At 36.3% G+C, this 19,050-nt stretch overlaps 1 protein-coding gene across 1 annotated transcript in view; it reads right to left on the bottom strand.

Annotated features, from left to right (window-relative positions):
- The window catches only part of LOC579498 (pecanex-like protein 1), a 107,739-nt gene that overhangs the window by 40,614 nt on the left and 48,075 nt on the right, over positions 1-19,050 (bottom strand). The window contains exons 20-33 of the mRNA XM_030998327.1: positions 18,628-18,720; positions 18,045-18,195; positions 17,295-17,430; positions 16,623-16,815; positions 15,971-16,079; positions 14,954-15,083; positions 14,568-14,626; positions 14,043-14,258; positions 13,632-13,691; positions 13,051-13,244; positions 9,593-9,823; positions 8,840-8,943; positions 8,269-8,419; positions 7,640-7,791 (exon numbers count right to left, since the gene is read on the bottom strand). Of these exons, the coding sequence (XP_030854187.1) occupies positions 7,640-7,791; positions 8,269-8,419; positions 8,840-8,943; positions 9,593-9,823; positions 13,051-13,244; positions 13,632-13,691; positions 14,043-14,258; positions 14,568-14,626; positions 14,954-15,083; positions 15,971-16,079; positions 16,623-16,815; positions 17,295-17,430; positions 18,045-18,195; positions 18,628-18,720 (1,979 nt within the window). The remainder of the gene's footprint in view (positions 1-7,639; positions 7,792-8,268; positions 8,420-8,839; positions 8,944-9,592; positions 9,824-13,050; positions 13,245-13,631; positions 13,692-14,042; positions 14,259-14,567; positions 14,627-14,953; positions 15,084-15,970; positions 16,080-16,622; positions 16,816-17,294; positions 17,431-18,044; positions 18,196-18,627; positions 18,721-19,050) is intronic.

The following is a 19,050-nucleotide window of genomic DNA, read 5'->3' as shown; positions in this document are numbered from 1 at the left end:
ATCACTGTGCACTCTTAGCAAGGTTGATGCCCTAAACGGCTTCTTGAATTCATGATTTCATGATCACCTGAGTCACACTCTCAAATATATCCTCTGCCGGCCGAAAAATTCTTCTCCTATCAGATAAGATTAATTATGAATGTGAACATACTACCCTGAAGCCATTCCCTTACATCACACCCATTGTTAACATTAGTCTAGACACTTTTAATCACAACCAGGAGACTCCTAAAACCCTTCGATTCATCAGAACATTTTCTCCAGGATGCTACTGAATCCCCTCCACTTCGGGCGTGCCAACAATTATTCCATGAATTTCAGGAGTGTTCGCAAACCTTCCTGGGAACTTGAGTACAGGAAAAAGTATGTCACAGACGGAGATGAAACCTGACACCCCGATCACCTGTTTCACGTTGCCAGTGACATGATTCCTGAAAGGGGGTTATCCTGCCACACTGAGGAAAAAAAGAGTTCTGAAGAAACATTGATGTTATTGAACTTTCATAATGAAAACTCTAGCAAAATCAAATTGGAGTTGTCTTGGGGGAATTACAGAAAATATATTTGACCAGACATTCTCCACCTCAATAAAAATGCAGAACTGTGGTACAGGAAATTAGTCTTATTATCAAGGGATCTTCAACATTCAGCCAAGTCTTCAAGAAATGGACTTAAATCGAACATTCCCAGTTCATGAAATGAAAGTGAGTTGATACTCATGGTTTGTTGTATTTCATTGTATAGTCTACAACAAAGTAGATTCATAGTTTTGCTGTGTCATGGTTAACCACAATGTACAAATTTAAAAATATATGACACAGAAAAGTCAAGAAGAAATTCTTTCATCTAATTCAACTTCAAAATGGTATATCTGTTTATTCAAACAGTCGCAAGGCCTTTGGTGTTCTTCTTATCATTGTTAATGTGATTATAATGGCACCTTACAACTATAGATTGTCGTTTCTTTGTGCCTTTCACATGAACAATGTTTTATTGCCTTTCATTAAATATGATGTACATTTCCCCTGTACAAGTAGGGTCCTCTGAAATAGAGCTATACGTAAGACAAGAATTGTTCAGCCTGTCGAGAGCTAACTGCACTAAGGTGAGAAGGTGTACAGCTAAAGCCTCTGCCTTCCCTTTCACGCCCAAGGCTGTTTCGCTAACCCACATCTCACATCCAGACAGCTACAGGGTTGGATCCAACCCACCCCTAGCTTCAAGGCTATCCTCTAAGTCTTCACTTTACAAGACATTTCTACAGGTAATGGATGGATTATCACCCCTAATCTGACCCAGTTGAAATGACCAGACTCAATAAACTCTTAAGTTGAGCGTAAAGATTTAATCTGATAACCCACATCTAGGGTTTTCCTTAGACTGGGGGAAAAACTCCTGCAATTCAAAGATATGAAAGATATATATCCCACACCTTACCAATTCTAATGTCTTTTTAGATTTCTTTAACTTCATATTTCTAATATATGAAAAAGCCACTGGGTTAATGTTAAATGGTCTGAATTTGTAGGCATCATCTACAGCAAATCAGTACGATACCCCCAAATAGTAAAGGCATACACATTAGAGGGTTCTCAAAAAAGAAATCTGAAGAATGATTAAATTACAGAAAGACATGAAAATTTTAACTCAACATTTAACCCAGGAGTGCAGCTGCACTTTTTGGTAATCTGATGATTGATGTACATGTACGTTAGTATAATGCTTTCTTTCATGAATATTTGTTTTCTTAATCATTTGTTTATGTCATTGTCATGTACCTTGTTATCAAATTTCAATTCTTCTCTAGCGTCTATGTTGGTGGAGTAATAAAATTTATGCCTACAAAAATTTCCCATTTTCAGAAGAATGGTATTGTAAATGACTATAAAATAAGAATATTTTCTACCCACTAATCAACACCCAGAGAAGAGAAAATGAAAGCTATATTTTGGGGAAACAATGCTTGACAACCAACTTATCCTATCAAGAGCTTATTTGTAACATGTCAGCCATAAATTGAAATATGAATCAAATTCATAAAGATGATCTCTCCTTTCTACTCACACATCATCCTTTTGTCTCTCTACCAACTCTTTTTCTCTCCTTGTTCCCCGAGACACAAGTTTTCACCACTCCCCCCCCCCCCCACTCTATTTCTACCTCTCTTCATCAAGGCACCTACATGTAGACATTACTTAATTGCCTTCAATTCTTCTGTTGACACCTCTCTAGGTTCAACCCAGTCAGTATCTCCCAAGATGATTCATGCATTAAGCATAACCTTACCTGTTCGTTAGTCATTACAAGAAGACAGGGCACCACCAGAGAGGTGGAACGTTTAGATAATTGAAAGCTTTGGATGGGATAATTAGATTCACTCTATTTTCAGCATGGTGAGCTGTTTGCAGTGGAATGCAAGATACAAAATAGCTCAGGTAAAATTGCTAACGTTACATCTATATTTGTAGCCATAATGTTAATTAAAGATTTATTTCAAGCATCCTGCAAGCCTTTGAATTGACACACAATAATATTCTCCTAAAATAAAAACTGGAATAATAATGACCAGAAGTTGACTTCATATTGGTAATATTTAAATCAGGACACTGGAACAATGAACAAATCATCGCATTTTACCACTTTTTAGCACCCTCCCCCCCCCCCCCAAAAAAAAGACATAAGTAAAAGATTTTACACAAAATCTAATTTGTTCTAGATTTTATTTATACAACTCACTGGTTGCTTAAAGCATATTTTGGTAATGTTGATATAAAATATTCTAGTGGTCTTAAAGACAGGTTTCTGAAGAGTCTCCTTACAGAGAACAAAGGTACTGAGTTATGGTTTGCAATCCCATATGGTTTCCTTCTCAACCCCACCCTTAAACAACACCTTTCTAGTGCTATGAACAACTGACAGGGCAGTGACCAACAATGATTGATATGTATGAATACATCTCCTGGTCAATTATTAGTCTACTAATGAGGTCTGAAACTATGAATGAGGTAAAGGTCATCCAAGTTCTATGAATTTCTTGGAAATGTATTTTCACGATGTTCATGATTGGAGGCTTTCAGTAATTGTGTAAGAACATCTTTTTCCTGATTATGAGGGCTCAAGACAAGATTTACTGCTTCCTGCTAAGATAAAGACTTAATTCATTTCATCTCTGATAACAAACAAAAATCCATTCCAATGGCACATTTACTAGCCAATCCTCTTCTGCATGTGATATGAACAAAATTACCAAATATTAAGTAACCAAAGTTGAGTCTGGAATGTCAGACTAGTAAGTCTTAGATCATCCCTTGGGTGGGTCTATAGATTCCATCTGTCACACTTCATTAGAGGATGTTCCTTCATCAAAGTGACATCAGGAAATAAATGTTGTAATAAATGTGGTCAGCAACTCCCTTGAGCTGCTGTTTGTTGATGTAAGAGTAGTCACATCCTACGGCTCACAGAGCCGGCGAATCAGCAGTTTCGCTGATTGGACTTGACAACACAGGAACAAATGGATGTGTGTTAATATTTCTTCATACAATATTTTATTCTAAGCCTTGCAAATACTGTTGTACATGATACCATTCTATAAAAACTATTCCGAATTAGAACTTGAAGTATGAAGAAAAAATGTATCCTCCTACATAATCACAGCAATTAGACCATATGATGGTATCTATTGTATTGTTACAAAATTACTTTGTGTCTGGTAGAACACCATGTCAGGTGTGATTGATTTGACATTAACACATTACAGAAAAGCAAAGGGCACCTGGTCTGTACAAACCCTCTGATAATTGCACCCTCTAGACTTTAGCTGATATTGAATCATGACCTATTTAGAAAATTAGCTGTGAAGCAGAGCTGGGATCGAGATCTCCCGGATCTTGAGGCATGCTTTGGGCGTACCCGGAGATTTTGTCTGTCACTGACTACTTGAGAATGTTCCTCGGTTGACTTGGGATTTAAGGATGTGCATGTATTAATTAATGTGGTCAACTCCTCCCATGGTACTACAACAATAGAAGCATGAACGCAGAGTAAAAGAATCTAATGTAAGACAGGAAGGACATCTCACAAGTCTGACACGTTAATATCTCTGTTTGTTCCAAGGAGATTTCATCCTTGGAGAGATACAGAATTATATGCTTTGTCAAAAAATATAATGTCAGGAAAAGAGGACTGAATAAGAAAATAAAAATACAGCTAATTTTGCTGACACATTCCCAAAAGTCATGAATACTGTAAGAATAATAAAAGGTGCAATATTTCACACAGAAAATCCAAACACCATCAACCCCTCCTCCCCTCCCCAATCAAAAAGAAATTGAATAAATAACTAAACTGCAGTGGTGCCGCCAAATTTTCAATCACAGTGCTGTTTTCACTGTTTATCTTGGAATAGAAACTGTATCATGACATCGAACTTTACAAATCAAGACAACCTCTTCTTTGTCTGAAAACTATATATCTGCTATATCAAAACTTTGATGGTCTACATACATGGCTATGGCAGTGGAAAGATAAAGACATACCAATGAAAGATGGCACATGAAATTAAGATGATCTTCGGAAAGGCATGCTAAGAGAACATGTCTATCAATAGGGATGTATTGGCAGTAGATTCCCTTGTTAACATTCAGGTGAGGATGTTAGTGTCTGCATTTGATACGCCTTTCCTCCAGGAGGAAGGAAAGATGCTAACATCAAAGAGCAACATCAAAGATTAAAATAGCTGATCACCATTTTTTTCTATCTCTCATCCTGTGACCTTAGATAAAAATCATGTATCATTGGTGAAGGGTAAATACCTTGGCTAGGTGATGCAAATACAACTAATCTTGATAGATTACATAGAGATAATAATCTCTTAGCAAGAATGAATTTCACATTTTGAATGATTTTTAATTTTCTTAAATGACATTGTTGGAATGGACATTTTCTTGGTGGCACATAGATTTCCCCCTCCCTCTCTGGGTTGATTAAAGGTTACCATCATACTTTGGTCTAGATTTGCACTTGTGGGGTTATACATGTTTATGAAAAACATATAGTTACAATAAGAATCACTTTAAAGGTGACTGATGAATAAAGACTGTCTTTACATTATCTTTATTGCTGGCTTCCATCCATTTTAACCAAATGATTATGCTATTTTGAAATTTCTATGGCTTTTGATCAATCTGAGTGCATCAGGTATGATCTTTTTCCCTTTTTCGGTGAGACAGTAAACAGTGTAAAGCTCTTCCTCTTAAAGTTAAAGAAACAAGGTTAATGGGTCATTAGTATTTCATCTGGAGGGAGTTTATCAAAACATTTGTTCTGCACTTGCACTTTCATAGGTTCACAAGACCTTATAGTACAAAAGTGTCTTCTCAAAAGAATATTTGCTTCACGTACTCGTTTTGCTGCATCTTTACAGACCAGAAAACCCCAATTCATCTTGGTGAATATCTTGGTATATAATATATAATATGGCTGGGATGACACAACCTAGTAACGTAAATTTTTTTCTCACAATCTTGTCGTTTATTTTCTGATGACAAAGTTCATCAGCCAATCTACAGTCAATCTACAAAGACAACACCTATTTTCAGACAAAAGAATCCCATGATTGGTTCTAATGCACAAAATAACTTTCGTGCATTAGAACTTGCAAGCTTTTGTTAACTTGGTGACAATGTCTCATGACAAATGCTTACAAATTTGGAAGGTTCTTTTATGTAGTCACATTACTAAAGCAAATTAACCTTACCATCTACCTCTCTAGCCTCATGTCACTGATACATCAGAAGAAAGTGTCAATCCCTAATAAATACAAGTACTCACACCTCACGCTTCCATTCACCCCCATGCACACTACATCAACAACAGCAACAGGAAGTTTGTCAATTACAAGAAAACCTTCCACAAACACACACAGCACCTGCTGTCTACAAACTTTCAATGTCAAATTCATCGAGGTACCAAGAAGGTGTTTGTCATCCTGATATAAGATCACATAGAATATCTTGACCTTGAGTGTGGTTACTCATCATGGCCTCTCTGTCTTGCACTTGATAACAAGGGTACTTGAAGAGCAGTTGCACCTACTGTTGGTGTTCTTTACATTAGCAATTCTGAAGGGGATTGGTTGCATGTTATTAGGAAAAGTACTTCCAGATAGGCCACTGTATGAGGTTTAGATCAATATTTTTTTTTAAAGCAATGCCACCATTTTAAGACACAAACTAGATGGAATTCGACTGCGCGCAGTCGAAAATGATGCCTCCGTCATAGAGCAATTTTACAAACCAAAACGGAAGAAATTTTTCAAATTCAAGTTCAATTGTAATCCATTAACAGGTTCTCAGAATATCGTGATTACAAACAATTTCTCATATACATATATGACCCTTTGAACTTTGACCTCATGATCCTAATATCTACTCAGCTCATTGGCTCTGCAAGATATCCAGAGTTAAATAGTAATCCATCTGTCAGTTCTAATGAGAATGCGTTCACAAGCTATTTTTGCATACATAATGAGCCCATGACCTTGGACCTTATGAACCAAGAATCTACACAGTTCATTGGCTCTGCAAGATACATAAATGATCTAAGTTTGGCAGGAATCCATCAATCTGTTCTAATAATAACGCGATCACAAGCTGTTTTTGCATACATAATGAGCCCTGTGACCTTTGACTTTTGACCTCGTGACCCCAAAATCTAATCAGTTCATTGGCTCTGCAAGATACATACATGACCAAAGTTTGGCAGGAATCCATCTATCGGTTCTTCAGATAACGCGATCACGAGCCGTTTTGCATACATAATGGGCGCTGTGACCTTTGACCTTTGACCTCGTTACCCAAAATCTAATAAGTTCATCGGCTCTGCAAGTAACATACATGACCTAAGTTTGGCAGGAATCCATCAATCGGTTCTTGAGATAACGCGATCACAAGCTGTTTTTGCATACATAATGAGCCCTGTGACCTTTGACTTTTGACCTCGTGACCCCAAAATCTAATCAGTTCATTGGCTCTGCAAGATACATACATGACCAAAGTTTGGCAGGAATCCATCTATCGGTTCTTCAGATAACGCGATCACGAGCCGTTTTGCATACATAATGAGCCCTGTGACCTTTGACCTTTGACCTCGTGACGCCAAAATCTAATCAGTTCATCGACTCTACAAGATACATACATGACCAAAGTTTGGCAGGAATCCATCAATCGGTTCTTCAGATAACGCGATCACGAGCTGTTTTTGCATACATAATGAGCCCTGTGACCTTTGACCTTTGACCTCGTGACCCCAAAATCTAATCAGTTCATCGACTTTGCTAGATACATAAATGACCAAAGTTTGGTAGGAATCCATTGATCCGTTCTTCAGATAACGTGATCACGAGAACGGGACGTACGTACAGACGTACGTACAGACGTACGGACGGACGGACGGACGGACGGACAACCCGAAAACATAATGCCTCCGGCTACTTCGTAACGGAGGCATAAAAAGGGATTACTACCAGAAGTGGTTTGCATATACAAATATATTTAATGAATACAGCAGAAGAAAGAAATTGCAACATAAATTTTTTGGGGGAATGTACTCTTAGAATACTACATCTTTAGTGACTAACCTGAGTGCTAGAAGGGAAGGAGTGTTGGATAAGACAGCGTTCCTCCAAGCTGGATCCCCTTCATGAGCTATCACCAGGTTCTGTTCATGGCTTGAGATAGCATCATACAGGGCTTGATGGTCATCATACTCCTCAGGTGATGTGAAGTGATCCTAAAAGGAAAATATAGAGCATGATTAGAAATATGATTCTAAGATAACTACCCCATGACTATCACATCCCTGGAAACCTTTCTCCTAGGAACACCACCTGCTCCCCACCCCAACACTCTAAATTCAATAACCCCTAAAGTAGTTGTCCATACCTATTATCATTGATTTAGCTGTGTGCATTTGGCATAGAATGCCCAGTCAAATACTAGAAGAAATGCAAGGCATGATTATCTTATTATCTTGTTGTAATTGATGTAGGTAAATGTCACATTTACTTTCAGCAATTTGGCTTTTGTACTTGATAGATCAAAAGGACGCTGTAACACCTGGTCAGCATCTCAACATCCTGGACGTCACATATTTTGTGAATCATATTCTCAAAAGAGGTTGAACATAGCATGTTCTCATTTGATACAGCTAGACGAATTCCCATTAACACTACAGAATTTCCCTGAGCAGGAGATGTCATGTTCTTACCTGATGTAGTTTGAGGGACATCCTGACTCCAGGAGCGACACACCTTCTCAACATCTCCACATCCTGGAAGACCCATTCATCCCTGGGGGACGTGATACGGAAGTCACCCTTGAACAACGCATGGAGACCATACAGGAACGACTCCAGGATGCTGAAAGGTAATCAACAAAATTGGGTAAGATATCAAGGTTATACTCATATATGATTTCCACCATTTTCTCCAGTCTTATGAAGCATAATTTAAATTTAATCTGTATATCATATACAACATGCTAATTGTCAAGAAGGAATCCATTTTAGAGGGCAAGTGGCAACTGCAATAGGGGTTCAGTGGATTTTAAGTAGAAAGCAGAGGATTTAAAACTAGAAAAGAGCCAGCCAGTAATGAAAAACTACTGAAAGTTCTGGAATACTACATGTATAATACCATTATGGAACAAAATGTAAAAACCGAGCAAAGATACTTTTAAAGAGGTAATTCATTGTTATAACTTTTAGGACAACACTTTCAAATATTTTTCATTCCTTATCCAAGTTCTTATGCTACCAATGATTGTAATGTAGTATTTACCTTGTTGAGAGGTGATGTGATGCTGTACCTAAAGCTCTCCTTCCCAAAACACAAAGCCCAAAGCACAGTGTGACCAGCTGAGAATCTTTACCACTCTCGATTGGCTAGAAACAAAGAGAAATTGTGTACATTTCACATTGTTACAGCAGTTGCTACAAACAACTACTCTGAATACAAAAACATAAACTGTCTGTAGAATCACTGGTAACATACATGTATAAGAAACAATGGTACAATTTATAAAACCATTAAATTAAATTTCATTTATATATCAATTATTCACTTTCAAGATACTTAAGAATAGAATGTATATTCACACCCCTCCCCCTCTCTCTTTCTCATCAGCATAGAGGTAGTGACAATAACACTAGCACTATGAGTAAACAATCTTATCACTGTACCATCATTCTCATGAGTTGAGGTATCTAGTTTCTTGTAGGAGAATATGTTTGAGAAGTAAACGCCATCAAAGAAAGAATTAAAGAAAGCTCATGATGTCATGCTACAAAGGCCAAGGTCAGCAATTAACAGGACAACCTTAATTCTGCGAATACTTTACCCATGATAATATAAAGCAAGAATGTCAGTGACCAATTATGAAAGCCACATGATTACTCGTCATAGGGAATAAAGAAAACCAATGAGTTACTAAACCAACTAACTATTTTTTGACCCTTGGATCTATTATTACTATTATCTGTAAGTCTCAAGACCTCAAGACTAACCTCCAAGAAAATGTTTCTCGTAACTTACCTCCTGTCTTCTACTTGCACAATGCTGTATCCACTCCAGATAGCAGTCACAGAAGCTATCACGGGTCACCCCCTTCTTGACCTGGTCGTAGTCATCGTCGATCTTAGGGTTAAAGGTCGGGTCACAGTCCACGTATTTGGGTACAGTGGTGTCTTCGAGGGCAGCAGACAAGGATTCACTCTCAAGCCATTGGCTGAGCTTCGGGCAGCGTACAACATAGTAGATGATACTCTGTGGAAGGACAAGAATTATACAGCAAATGAATTTGTGAAGCTTTCCTTCTTTATGCAATGTAGATGAATGAATATCAATGACATATCAGCCTCCCTTTTTGTGTTCAATGTGATAAAAGTAAAAGCAGAACAACACACTGTCAATATAAATGGTAACATGTAATATTTCTAAAATGTTGTTGTATTATACTTCAATATAACACACAAAACACTGATCAGACCATTATGAATGACAGAAAGTAGTCATTTTAAGTTCTCATTTCACTTATTCAGACATCCTCATGTCGAGGAAAACAAAAGCAGTTCTTTGAAGGAGATTGAAAGATAAATAATTTAATTATTTCATGAACAATTGAGGACCTCTGATAATTATCATCTAGGTCTTGATGATGGATTCTTTTTTAGATTCAATTTCTTTATTGTATTATTTATAAAAGCACACCATGTGTAAACTGATATATCCCACATCAAAACCAATTTTCTTGTCAATCCATAGCTTTCATTGTATTTGTGTTGTGCTTGGATTATCATTCCCAGAACCTTTATAAACCCATAAATCAGGACAATTCTCTACAGACTAGTACTTTCAAAAACAGAGTAATTACAGGATAAAACAATCTGTCGGTCATCAACAAGAGCTAAAGGAGGGCAGAATAATCTTCAGGATATATGCGTATTGAGAGTGACTCTCAAAGGAGGATTTGGATTTATCAACCAGAAAGCAGAAAGAAACCACAATGTGGAGGAAATAAATCAAATCTGGATGTATTTCCTGTGGCAAGAAATGGCTACATTTCAAAGAGAGGGCAAAGACCCTGTAAAGTGACATTTTTTTCTTTTCTTTTCACAATGAAAGAATTATAGCCTAATGATAAATATGTAAGAAATCAAAATTACAGTTGCAGTGAAATTAATTTCTTGTTGCTTTCAACAGCAGTATCAAAAGAGAATTATTGTTAAATCACATTATTAATGATTTAACATTCCATGATGTTTCATTCAACAGAAGCACAAACAAAAATACAGTGTAATAGGGTGTTAATGTACACTATAAAACAATGTAAAAATGTAATATTGGCAATTGTATCAACTCAGCACCCATACGTATCTCGACACCTTGACAGTTAATCTTGTATGACAGGCACAGGAAGAGCGTACTCTCTCCCACACTGATCATGTGATTAAACATAAACTTCACCCTGTACTCTCTGGGGAATCCCCCTTGAGGAAAGGAGGGTAAGAAACAAGAATTGCAAGGAAATGTTCTGCTTCAGATCAGGTGATTCTCAAACATTTTATTCAGTCATTTACAAGAGAGGGAGATACAAGAACGGACAATGCTTATGGTGAACTCAGCTGTTTGTATTTTGGTAATGGTTTATTCTACTTTAAGGTCGTCTTCAGGTCAAATAATAGGCAATAATGAACTTGATTCAGATTCCTATCACTCTCATTTTTCATCCACATGATATTCTAATGTTTCCCGTCCTACTAAAATTTGTATTGTTTCCCATTAAAACAAAACCTAATTATTCTACCCACATAATCCCTGTGCCCACTCCCATATCATACAACAAACACTTATTTTTCTAAGAAGAGAATTCTATTGAGTGGGAGAGCACCCAAAATAAATTTAAAAGGTTATTGTTAATTGATAGCATAGTTATATTAAACTCTTTTTTAAAAGGGTAGTAAATTTCCTAATTAAATATCAAGTCAGTTCCTACTTAAATATCAAGTCAATTCCTCATTTTCCACATGTCTTTTTGCCATATTTGTGATTCTAACAAATTGAGACTTTAAATTTCTTTCCTCTCAAGTAGAGACCTGTGTATTCATTCTTCCCTATATCCCTGATTTTTTCTTATAATTCTCCAATACACTTCCTCACTTATCGTTAGCTATGCGGCTTGAACATGCTAATTGATTATGATTTCAAACATGACATTTCCCTAGAATGTTAATGATACATCATATTTTACCAGTTACTGAGAGCATGAACCAATTTCTCTTTCCTCTAAGGAACAGCCTACGCAAGGTTGCTAATTATCACTATCGATGACTGAAATCTTTGGGTGATTACATCACAACAAGAATAACTTTTCTATACTGCATGATAACACACTGAGATATTATCAATATTGCCCTTTGCATTAATGACAAAAAAGAATATTCCAATTTCTTGACAAAATCAACATTTTCATTGAAATAGAGATCTTTACGGTCTACTGAATAAGTTCTTGATTTCCTACATATCACATTTAATTTCACCATAGGAGGGGTGATTGTCTCAAGAGTGCCGTATGTTAACAAGGTTATAGAAAGACATGATATACACTCCCCTAACTCTGCCATTCCTCAGCAAATTAATGTCTGACATTAAGTTTGTGTCATGTCTCAAACGTTTTTATTACGTATGTACATTATCAGATTTTGTTCCCGATATGCACATGGTAACCCATACTATGAAAAGATCTTAAAATCAATCAGCATCCGCACAAGCCAAAGGGGACTTGAGAAACAAAGTGATATCATTCTTATTTTTATCACATAGTGATATATTAATCATAAAATTATATCTTAATTAAATACTGATCATGAAATGTAACATTTCGATGTCAGGTACAGACAATAACAAAAAATGAGTAAACGTTATTCCAGTGCCTGTCTACACAAGACTATGATTAAATACTGCCACCTTTGACAATGATTTGCATGCTTCAAAGGAAGCTTTATAACTAAGGAATGCATCTAGCCAATCAACAGTTGTGTTTTTCTCCAATCTCTCATTTTTAAGCAGGGCCCCATTTCATAATTTTCATAAAACTTGTAATCAATAACAAATTGTAAATTTCCATGACAATTTTGCTCTCAGCCACTCAAATGCGATGGTTTCAGTAGCTTATAACAGTAATTGTAACTTGCCATTTATAAAAAGTTTTAAGAAACAGGGCCCAGGTATGCTCTTTGGTCCAAATGAAAATAAACAGTGTGTGTCTGCAGGGACCATTCAGACAGATGGAATATGATTGATTGGCAAGATAAAGTTCTTTGTCCGAAGGTTGAGTGGTGATATAGTTTAAAGATCATCAAATCATATGTAGGCCTGCCCTGCCAGTATAGATACGAGATGGGTAGCAGGTGATTATTGATTGGGATATTGTTGGATAGTTGTTAAAAACCCTTGATTGAAGATGTCATGAATGTTTAGGCTATGTAACTCACCTTGACATAGTATGTGATGAGGATGTTGCGTAGATCAAAGACTTGAAGCATGGAAGAAGCACAGTTATCAGAGATGCTGTACCCTAGGAGTACATACTTGCTAGCGGTCACCTGCCAGGCTAACCATCGCTGACCGAACGCAGCATTGGCTGATAGCATCCTGGGGAGATGACCAGGCTCACAGCAACAACATCCTGGGGAAGACATTGTTAGAATGTCAAAGGTCATGTTGTTTATAGGAATAACACTGGGCAAACAATAAAAATGGAGCTTAAAATCAAATATCTTAGTGTTTAAAATCGAAACACAGCACAAGTTCATTTACTTAATCTACTGACAAAGTACTACATCTCAGGAAACAATTGTTACTTTAAAAAAAGGGATTGTTGACATATGATACCTTAATAGTTGCTTTGGGTAAGGAATAGACAAATATAATGAAAATTGCAAAAACATAACATGACACTAAATGCTATCAGACACACAAAGACATTGGCTACTGCAAGAATGAGATCCACAATCCTCCTTCATCATTATGGTAAACCTATAACATCTACCGGTACTGTATTACTATTACTTACCATCGTCTTCATCCACTCCTTCTGTGATAGCCTCTACCTCCCTCTGCTGGCAGTATGTCCCTGAAATAAAAGAAAGTAGTATGGTTGATGAATATCACTTGGCTTGATACAGTGATCAGATTTTTCCTTACCACTATTGTAGATCAAAATGTCATATTCACTATGAACTAAGAACCCAAAGTTGGGTAAACCTGCTATACCTCTACATGTCATATCTGTATTTTAACGAAATCCCTTCAATACTTCTGAAGGTATCGTGGTATAAATAAGGGACAAACAGACATTCATTTGAACAAACAAACAGACAACCAGAAACATAAGGTCTCAAGCTATTATAAGCAAGCGATAAAATCTACGCCATTACAAGTGCCTCTTTTCCAAAGCAAGCAGATACTATCATCATACACTCACCTCTGAATTCAAGTCCGCGAAGCTGGAATGTGAGGAAGCCATTACCCATCTCCACTATGTGTACCAGAGCATTGAGGTAGTCAGAGGCTAGGATGAAGCAATCTCCGGCCATCACATTACCCCAGCGACCCAACACCAGATCACCGCATAGACTCTCCTGCAGGGATCGCGTCAGGTGCTCGTAGAAGATGGAATTCAGATTGTTGTCATCAGCACCTTGAAAGTATGAAATAGGAAATAGGAAGGAGAAGACTGGTAAATGCAAGGTAAAATCATATGTAATACTCTCTCGATTCAAATGCCTTTCAGTGCAACAATTTCACCCCTCCCCCCAAATAAAAATAAAAAAATCATGTCAATTCAGAGCAAGACTAACAGTTTAATAAACAGTGTATATTCTTGGGTAAAAAACCCAAACAGATTAGGTAAAAGAATTCAGACCCTGTAAAGTATTAAGAGAGAGAGAAAACAAAATCAAATGATTGGTGACAAGAAAACAATCATAACAAATAATAAGATTCTCACCTGGATTTTTCTCGAGCTGTGTGGAGAGCTTTGTGTTGGAATGGTCCACTCTTTTGGTACTGTAACAAAAACAACATAGTCAGCATGACAGCTACACATGTGTTCATATACAAACACTATAGTCTCTACTTTAACTTTATAGAAGAGAACTTGCAACACTCCTAATATATCCAAGTTAATACATTGATAAAAGCAATATGATATAGGAAAGAGTTAATCTTAACAATATTACTTTGTAACAGACATTCTGTTTAAAATACGTCAGGTTGATTACTCTGCATGCAGAAATTACATAACTTAAAATCAGCTCATAACATCATGGTAGTTTTATCTTTGGACTGTAAATATAAAGAGTTATATTGAAAGGGTGATAGTCTAGGACTTACTTGTAGTCCCTTTCCCAGAACTTCATTGGTCTGATATAAGATGTGATGAATATTGCACTACCGAGGATAGGATTGAGAGGGGTAGAGAACAACGCTGAAATGGTCGTCTGGACAAACAACATGGCTGAATCTGTATCACATCGTCAAGGTTAAAATATATAATAAACTGTACATAAAAAATGCTACTACAGCTTTGATCCTTGTATTGAATGAATGAATCTATTTAGCATAGTATATCAAAGAACAACCAATGTAATCTAGGCATCTGATTAACAGCTGCAATGAAGTTCACATTCCCTATGTCTCAGAATTTGAAAACTTGTCTCACTGATATATGGCCTTCATAAAATTGCACATTTTCAACGACACTTATCATTCATATATACTTCTTTGACTTTAACTATTTAAACAAATAATTGCCAGTAAATTCTGAAGAGCTTTTGAATAATAGGGTATCTAACGCAACCTGTGTACTGCAATTAAGTTTCCTTGGTGCTTCACTAGGACAAATCTGTAAAGTTTATGCAGAAATTGACAAAATGTGTAAATCTAATGATATGAATATTAGTTGTTATTAACCGTATCAGACATCTGAGCAGGGCAATTCTTAAATGTTATTGCCCTCAAGGTTTGATGGATAAGCCAACATATTATTGACCGCTCAGAAAAGTCAAAGGGATTTTGTGTGTAATTTGCCGGTCAATACGGTTATACAGTAAACCAATGAACAAATATTATTGCCCGATCTGAAAAGTCAATGGTAAAATGCGTGTTAAACTAGAGAGCAATAATATAGAGCCAGTTGTAATTTACATCGCACATCAGCTACTGTAATTTACGCATCAGCTACTGTAATTTACAGTAAAATAGTATGAGTTTCTTGCCTAATTCAGGGCAATACGACTTGTCATATATCACCCTCACCTTCGGTTCGGGCGATATATGTCGTATTGCCCAGAAGGCAGTCAATATTACTTAAACATCAATCAGGTCCATGAAGTTTGTCTGAAAGGATACGAGGAGCACTGAGAGGCTGAGCGAAAGCATGGAATGCTGAACCCCATGTGATCTGCCAAGGAGCTATATAGGTGAAGACAAACTGCAGCTTCAGTAACCATTCATAGATCTAGGGATGAGAAATTACATTGATACACTGTTAGTTATTTTGTTTCGTAGCTATTCACAAATCTGCACTTATGGTTGGTCATTTACTTGACTTCCCATCAAAAGATTGAGGATTCAAACTTGGTGTGTAAGCCCTTAAGACAACATTTGATCTACAATTGTGAGTGTGTCTCTTTCTCAAACCAGGTGTTTAACAAGTCCCTGGTAGGATTAGTTCCCTGAAATTCACTGTGCTGAATGAAGTTACCAAAGTTTTTTCAATAGCACTCAAAGCACATAAACTGGTGTTATATATGTACTATGAAAATATGTAGAATATGAATATTATCATTGATATAATGCATTATTGATATAGCTTCAGCAGAGATTCAATGATCTGGGGAAGACAATTTGGTCATAATAAAAATTGAACAATGTACTTCAATTATCAAGACATACACACATAAAAAGAATTCCCATTTACAATAACATCAGCATTTCAAAGCAAAAGTTGAAATATGAAAGATCTAACAGATCAACAAAATGCAAAAATAAAATGGCATACCTTTGTGAGTAAAATGGTCATGATGAAGTAGTGGATGACAAAGTAATCATTGAGGTATGTCTCTGAACCAGCTGTGTAATCATACTTGAAGAAGAGTGCAGTAAAGGCAAGGATAGGGTACTGGCGAGCGGTGTCTCCGTATGCACCTCTCAAGAGCTTCACAGCACATATGCTAATTAGGATGGCTCCACCACTGTTCAAAATTAAAAATACGGTTTGTATGTGATTGTTAGATATGTGAAATTTTATCCATTTCTGATAAAGAGGGACGAAAAGGACATGTCAAAAATTAAGAATAATATACATCAAACATATATATTACAAGATTAAAAGCTTCACTCCATTTATACAAATACATTAGTGCATTGATTTCCTGTTTCATACACTAGATATTTATTTATTCATGTATATATAGGGTGGTGGGTAAAAAGCTAATGCATTGTTTCCATCCACGTATTTGTTTCTTAAAATGACTCACATTATAAAAAGGACCATTTCACATTACTGAAGTGTTTTTGTTTATTTTATTTTTTAATGGGATACTCAGATGATATAACAATGATTTTCAAAAATCCTCATAAAATTTGTCATTGTGAGGCCACAAGTACTGATGGATAATCAGAGGAGCATTGGACAGCTCATTTCAAGTCAAAAGTTACTAGTAATACTTACAATGGGGTGAATTTTTGGGCAATGGCTGGTCCTGATGTAGTGAGTCCACTCACAAAGACCAAAGGATAGAGTACATGGCGCTCAATAAAACATAACCAGACATACAGTTTCTCAAACAGCATTATCTTCGCTGCATCTAAAGACACAAGGAAAAAAAATGATGAAGAGTTGAGTTGAATAGAAAATAATACTGAGATAAAAGAAGAAAAAAATTCATGGAAGAGTAATCTTAACATCTAAAAAATATTTCCTGATATATTCTAGATCAAATATTGGGTTTCAATAAGACCTGGGCCCCGTCTTACAAATAGTTACAATTGATCCAAATCAATTACGAGTTCTCCGAACAATCGCAAGTTTACAGTCTCTTATCTCTTATTTACATAGCTAGTTGTGCTTGATATGAACTCTTTGTAAGTCAGGGCCCTGGTATCTGCCTGATGGATAATATGCGAATAAACAAAGTCATGCTAAATACACGCAAGTTCAAAGCAATCAATAGTTATCACCACACATCATCACAAACAGATTTTTCAAGCAAAATCTCATTCCCAATAGCATTTGCAATAAAAGTGGCAAATGACTGTACATTGTCCTTTATTTCACAGGTTTTTGCTGAAAGTGCAGAGGTTTGGGATAAAGACAGTAATTTAAAATTACTGTAAGTATAACATACACGTCTATCATCACCAAATCTGAACTCATCACATCTCTCCTTTCTACATTGTTCTGTTACATGTATTTTCTCACCTCTGACTTCAAACTGATGATATTCTCTACTCTTGAGTAGGGGTTGTGAGAAGCAAGCAAAAGGAAGCTCTTTCCTAAGTTGAGGCAAGATATAATGAAGCAGGAATCCTACAACTACAGCTATGATGAATAACACATAGCTCAGCGTAGGCTATCGAGAGAAAAAAGAGAGAAGAGAATTGATACAAATGAGTCATTAAAATTCACATATTGGTATCCCGAGACTAGGCTAATTGCTTCAAAGTATGGTCAACAAATCAAAATGTTTAAAAAACAGGAGTTTTATAAGCTATTAAAAAGAAAATACTTTTGCACACAAGCATCTTGTGAGGCTTTTGCAAGTGGTACAGATTTGCAAATATTGATTGCCACAAACCCAGCTGTAATTAAAATTTGCGTTTTACAGAACTGAATAAAGAGCATAATACATTTATTGAGAGTGCAATGAAAACCCTTTTAGATCAAGGCTTCTTGTGCTTCAATTAATTATAGTTCTACTGTGTCTTTTTACGATATCAAGCTGGAAATGTCTGTTAAATTAAAATGACAAATCAAATCTTCTAGGAATGACAGACGTAGTTACCATGAGTTCAGTGAAGACAGTACTGACGTGGAGGGCAGTAACAAACGCTACCATCACAAGGCACACTATCAGGTCAGACTGAAGACGCTCACTCTGAAATACAAACAAGAAATAAACGATGATAAATATTTCTATTATCTGGGCTAGAGCAAAATCATTACAAATCTGGGGGGAAACATTGCATTTTACAGAGAATTTTCAAAGATGATAACCATGAAAATACAAGAAACATGAAACATTATTCCTTGTAAGTTAACGTTTTTAGTTTTAAAATGTTACTGTTCAAAGGTTTGATAAATCAAAGAGTTATTTAAAGCTCCTAAAATCTTCCTCTTATGATATCAACTAAAACAGGTTTGTCATTGAATTTCATTAAAATCATACAAAACAGTAATGCTACCTTCTCAATGTTGTGTGCAATAA

This window comes from Strongylocentrotus purpuratus, unplaced genomic scaffold (assembly GCF_000002235.5).
Source record: "Strongylocentrotus purpuratus isolate Spur 01 unplaced genomic scaffold, Spur_5.0 spur5_scaffold_5, whole genome shotgun sequence".
In the NCBI taxonomy this organism is placed as follows: domain Eukaryota; kingdom Metazoa; phylum Echinodermata; class Echinoidea; order Camarodonta; family Strongylocentrotidae; genus Strongylocentrotus; species Strongylocentrotus purpuratus.
Note: the sequence above shows the minus strand (reverse complement) of the source record. Positions and strands in the feature narration are given on the sequence as shown.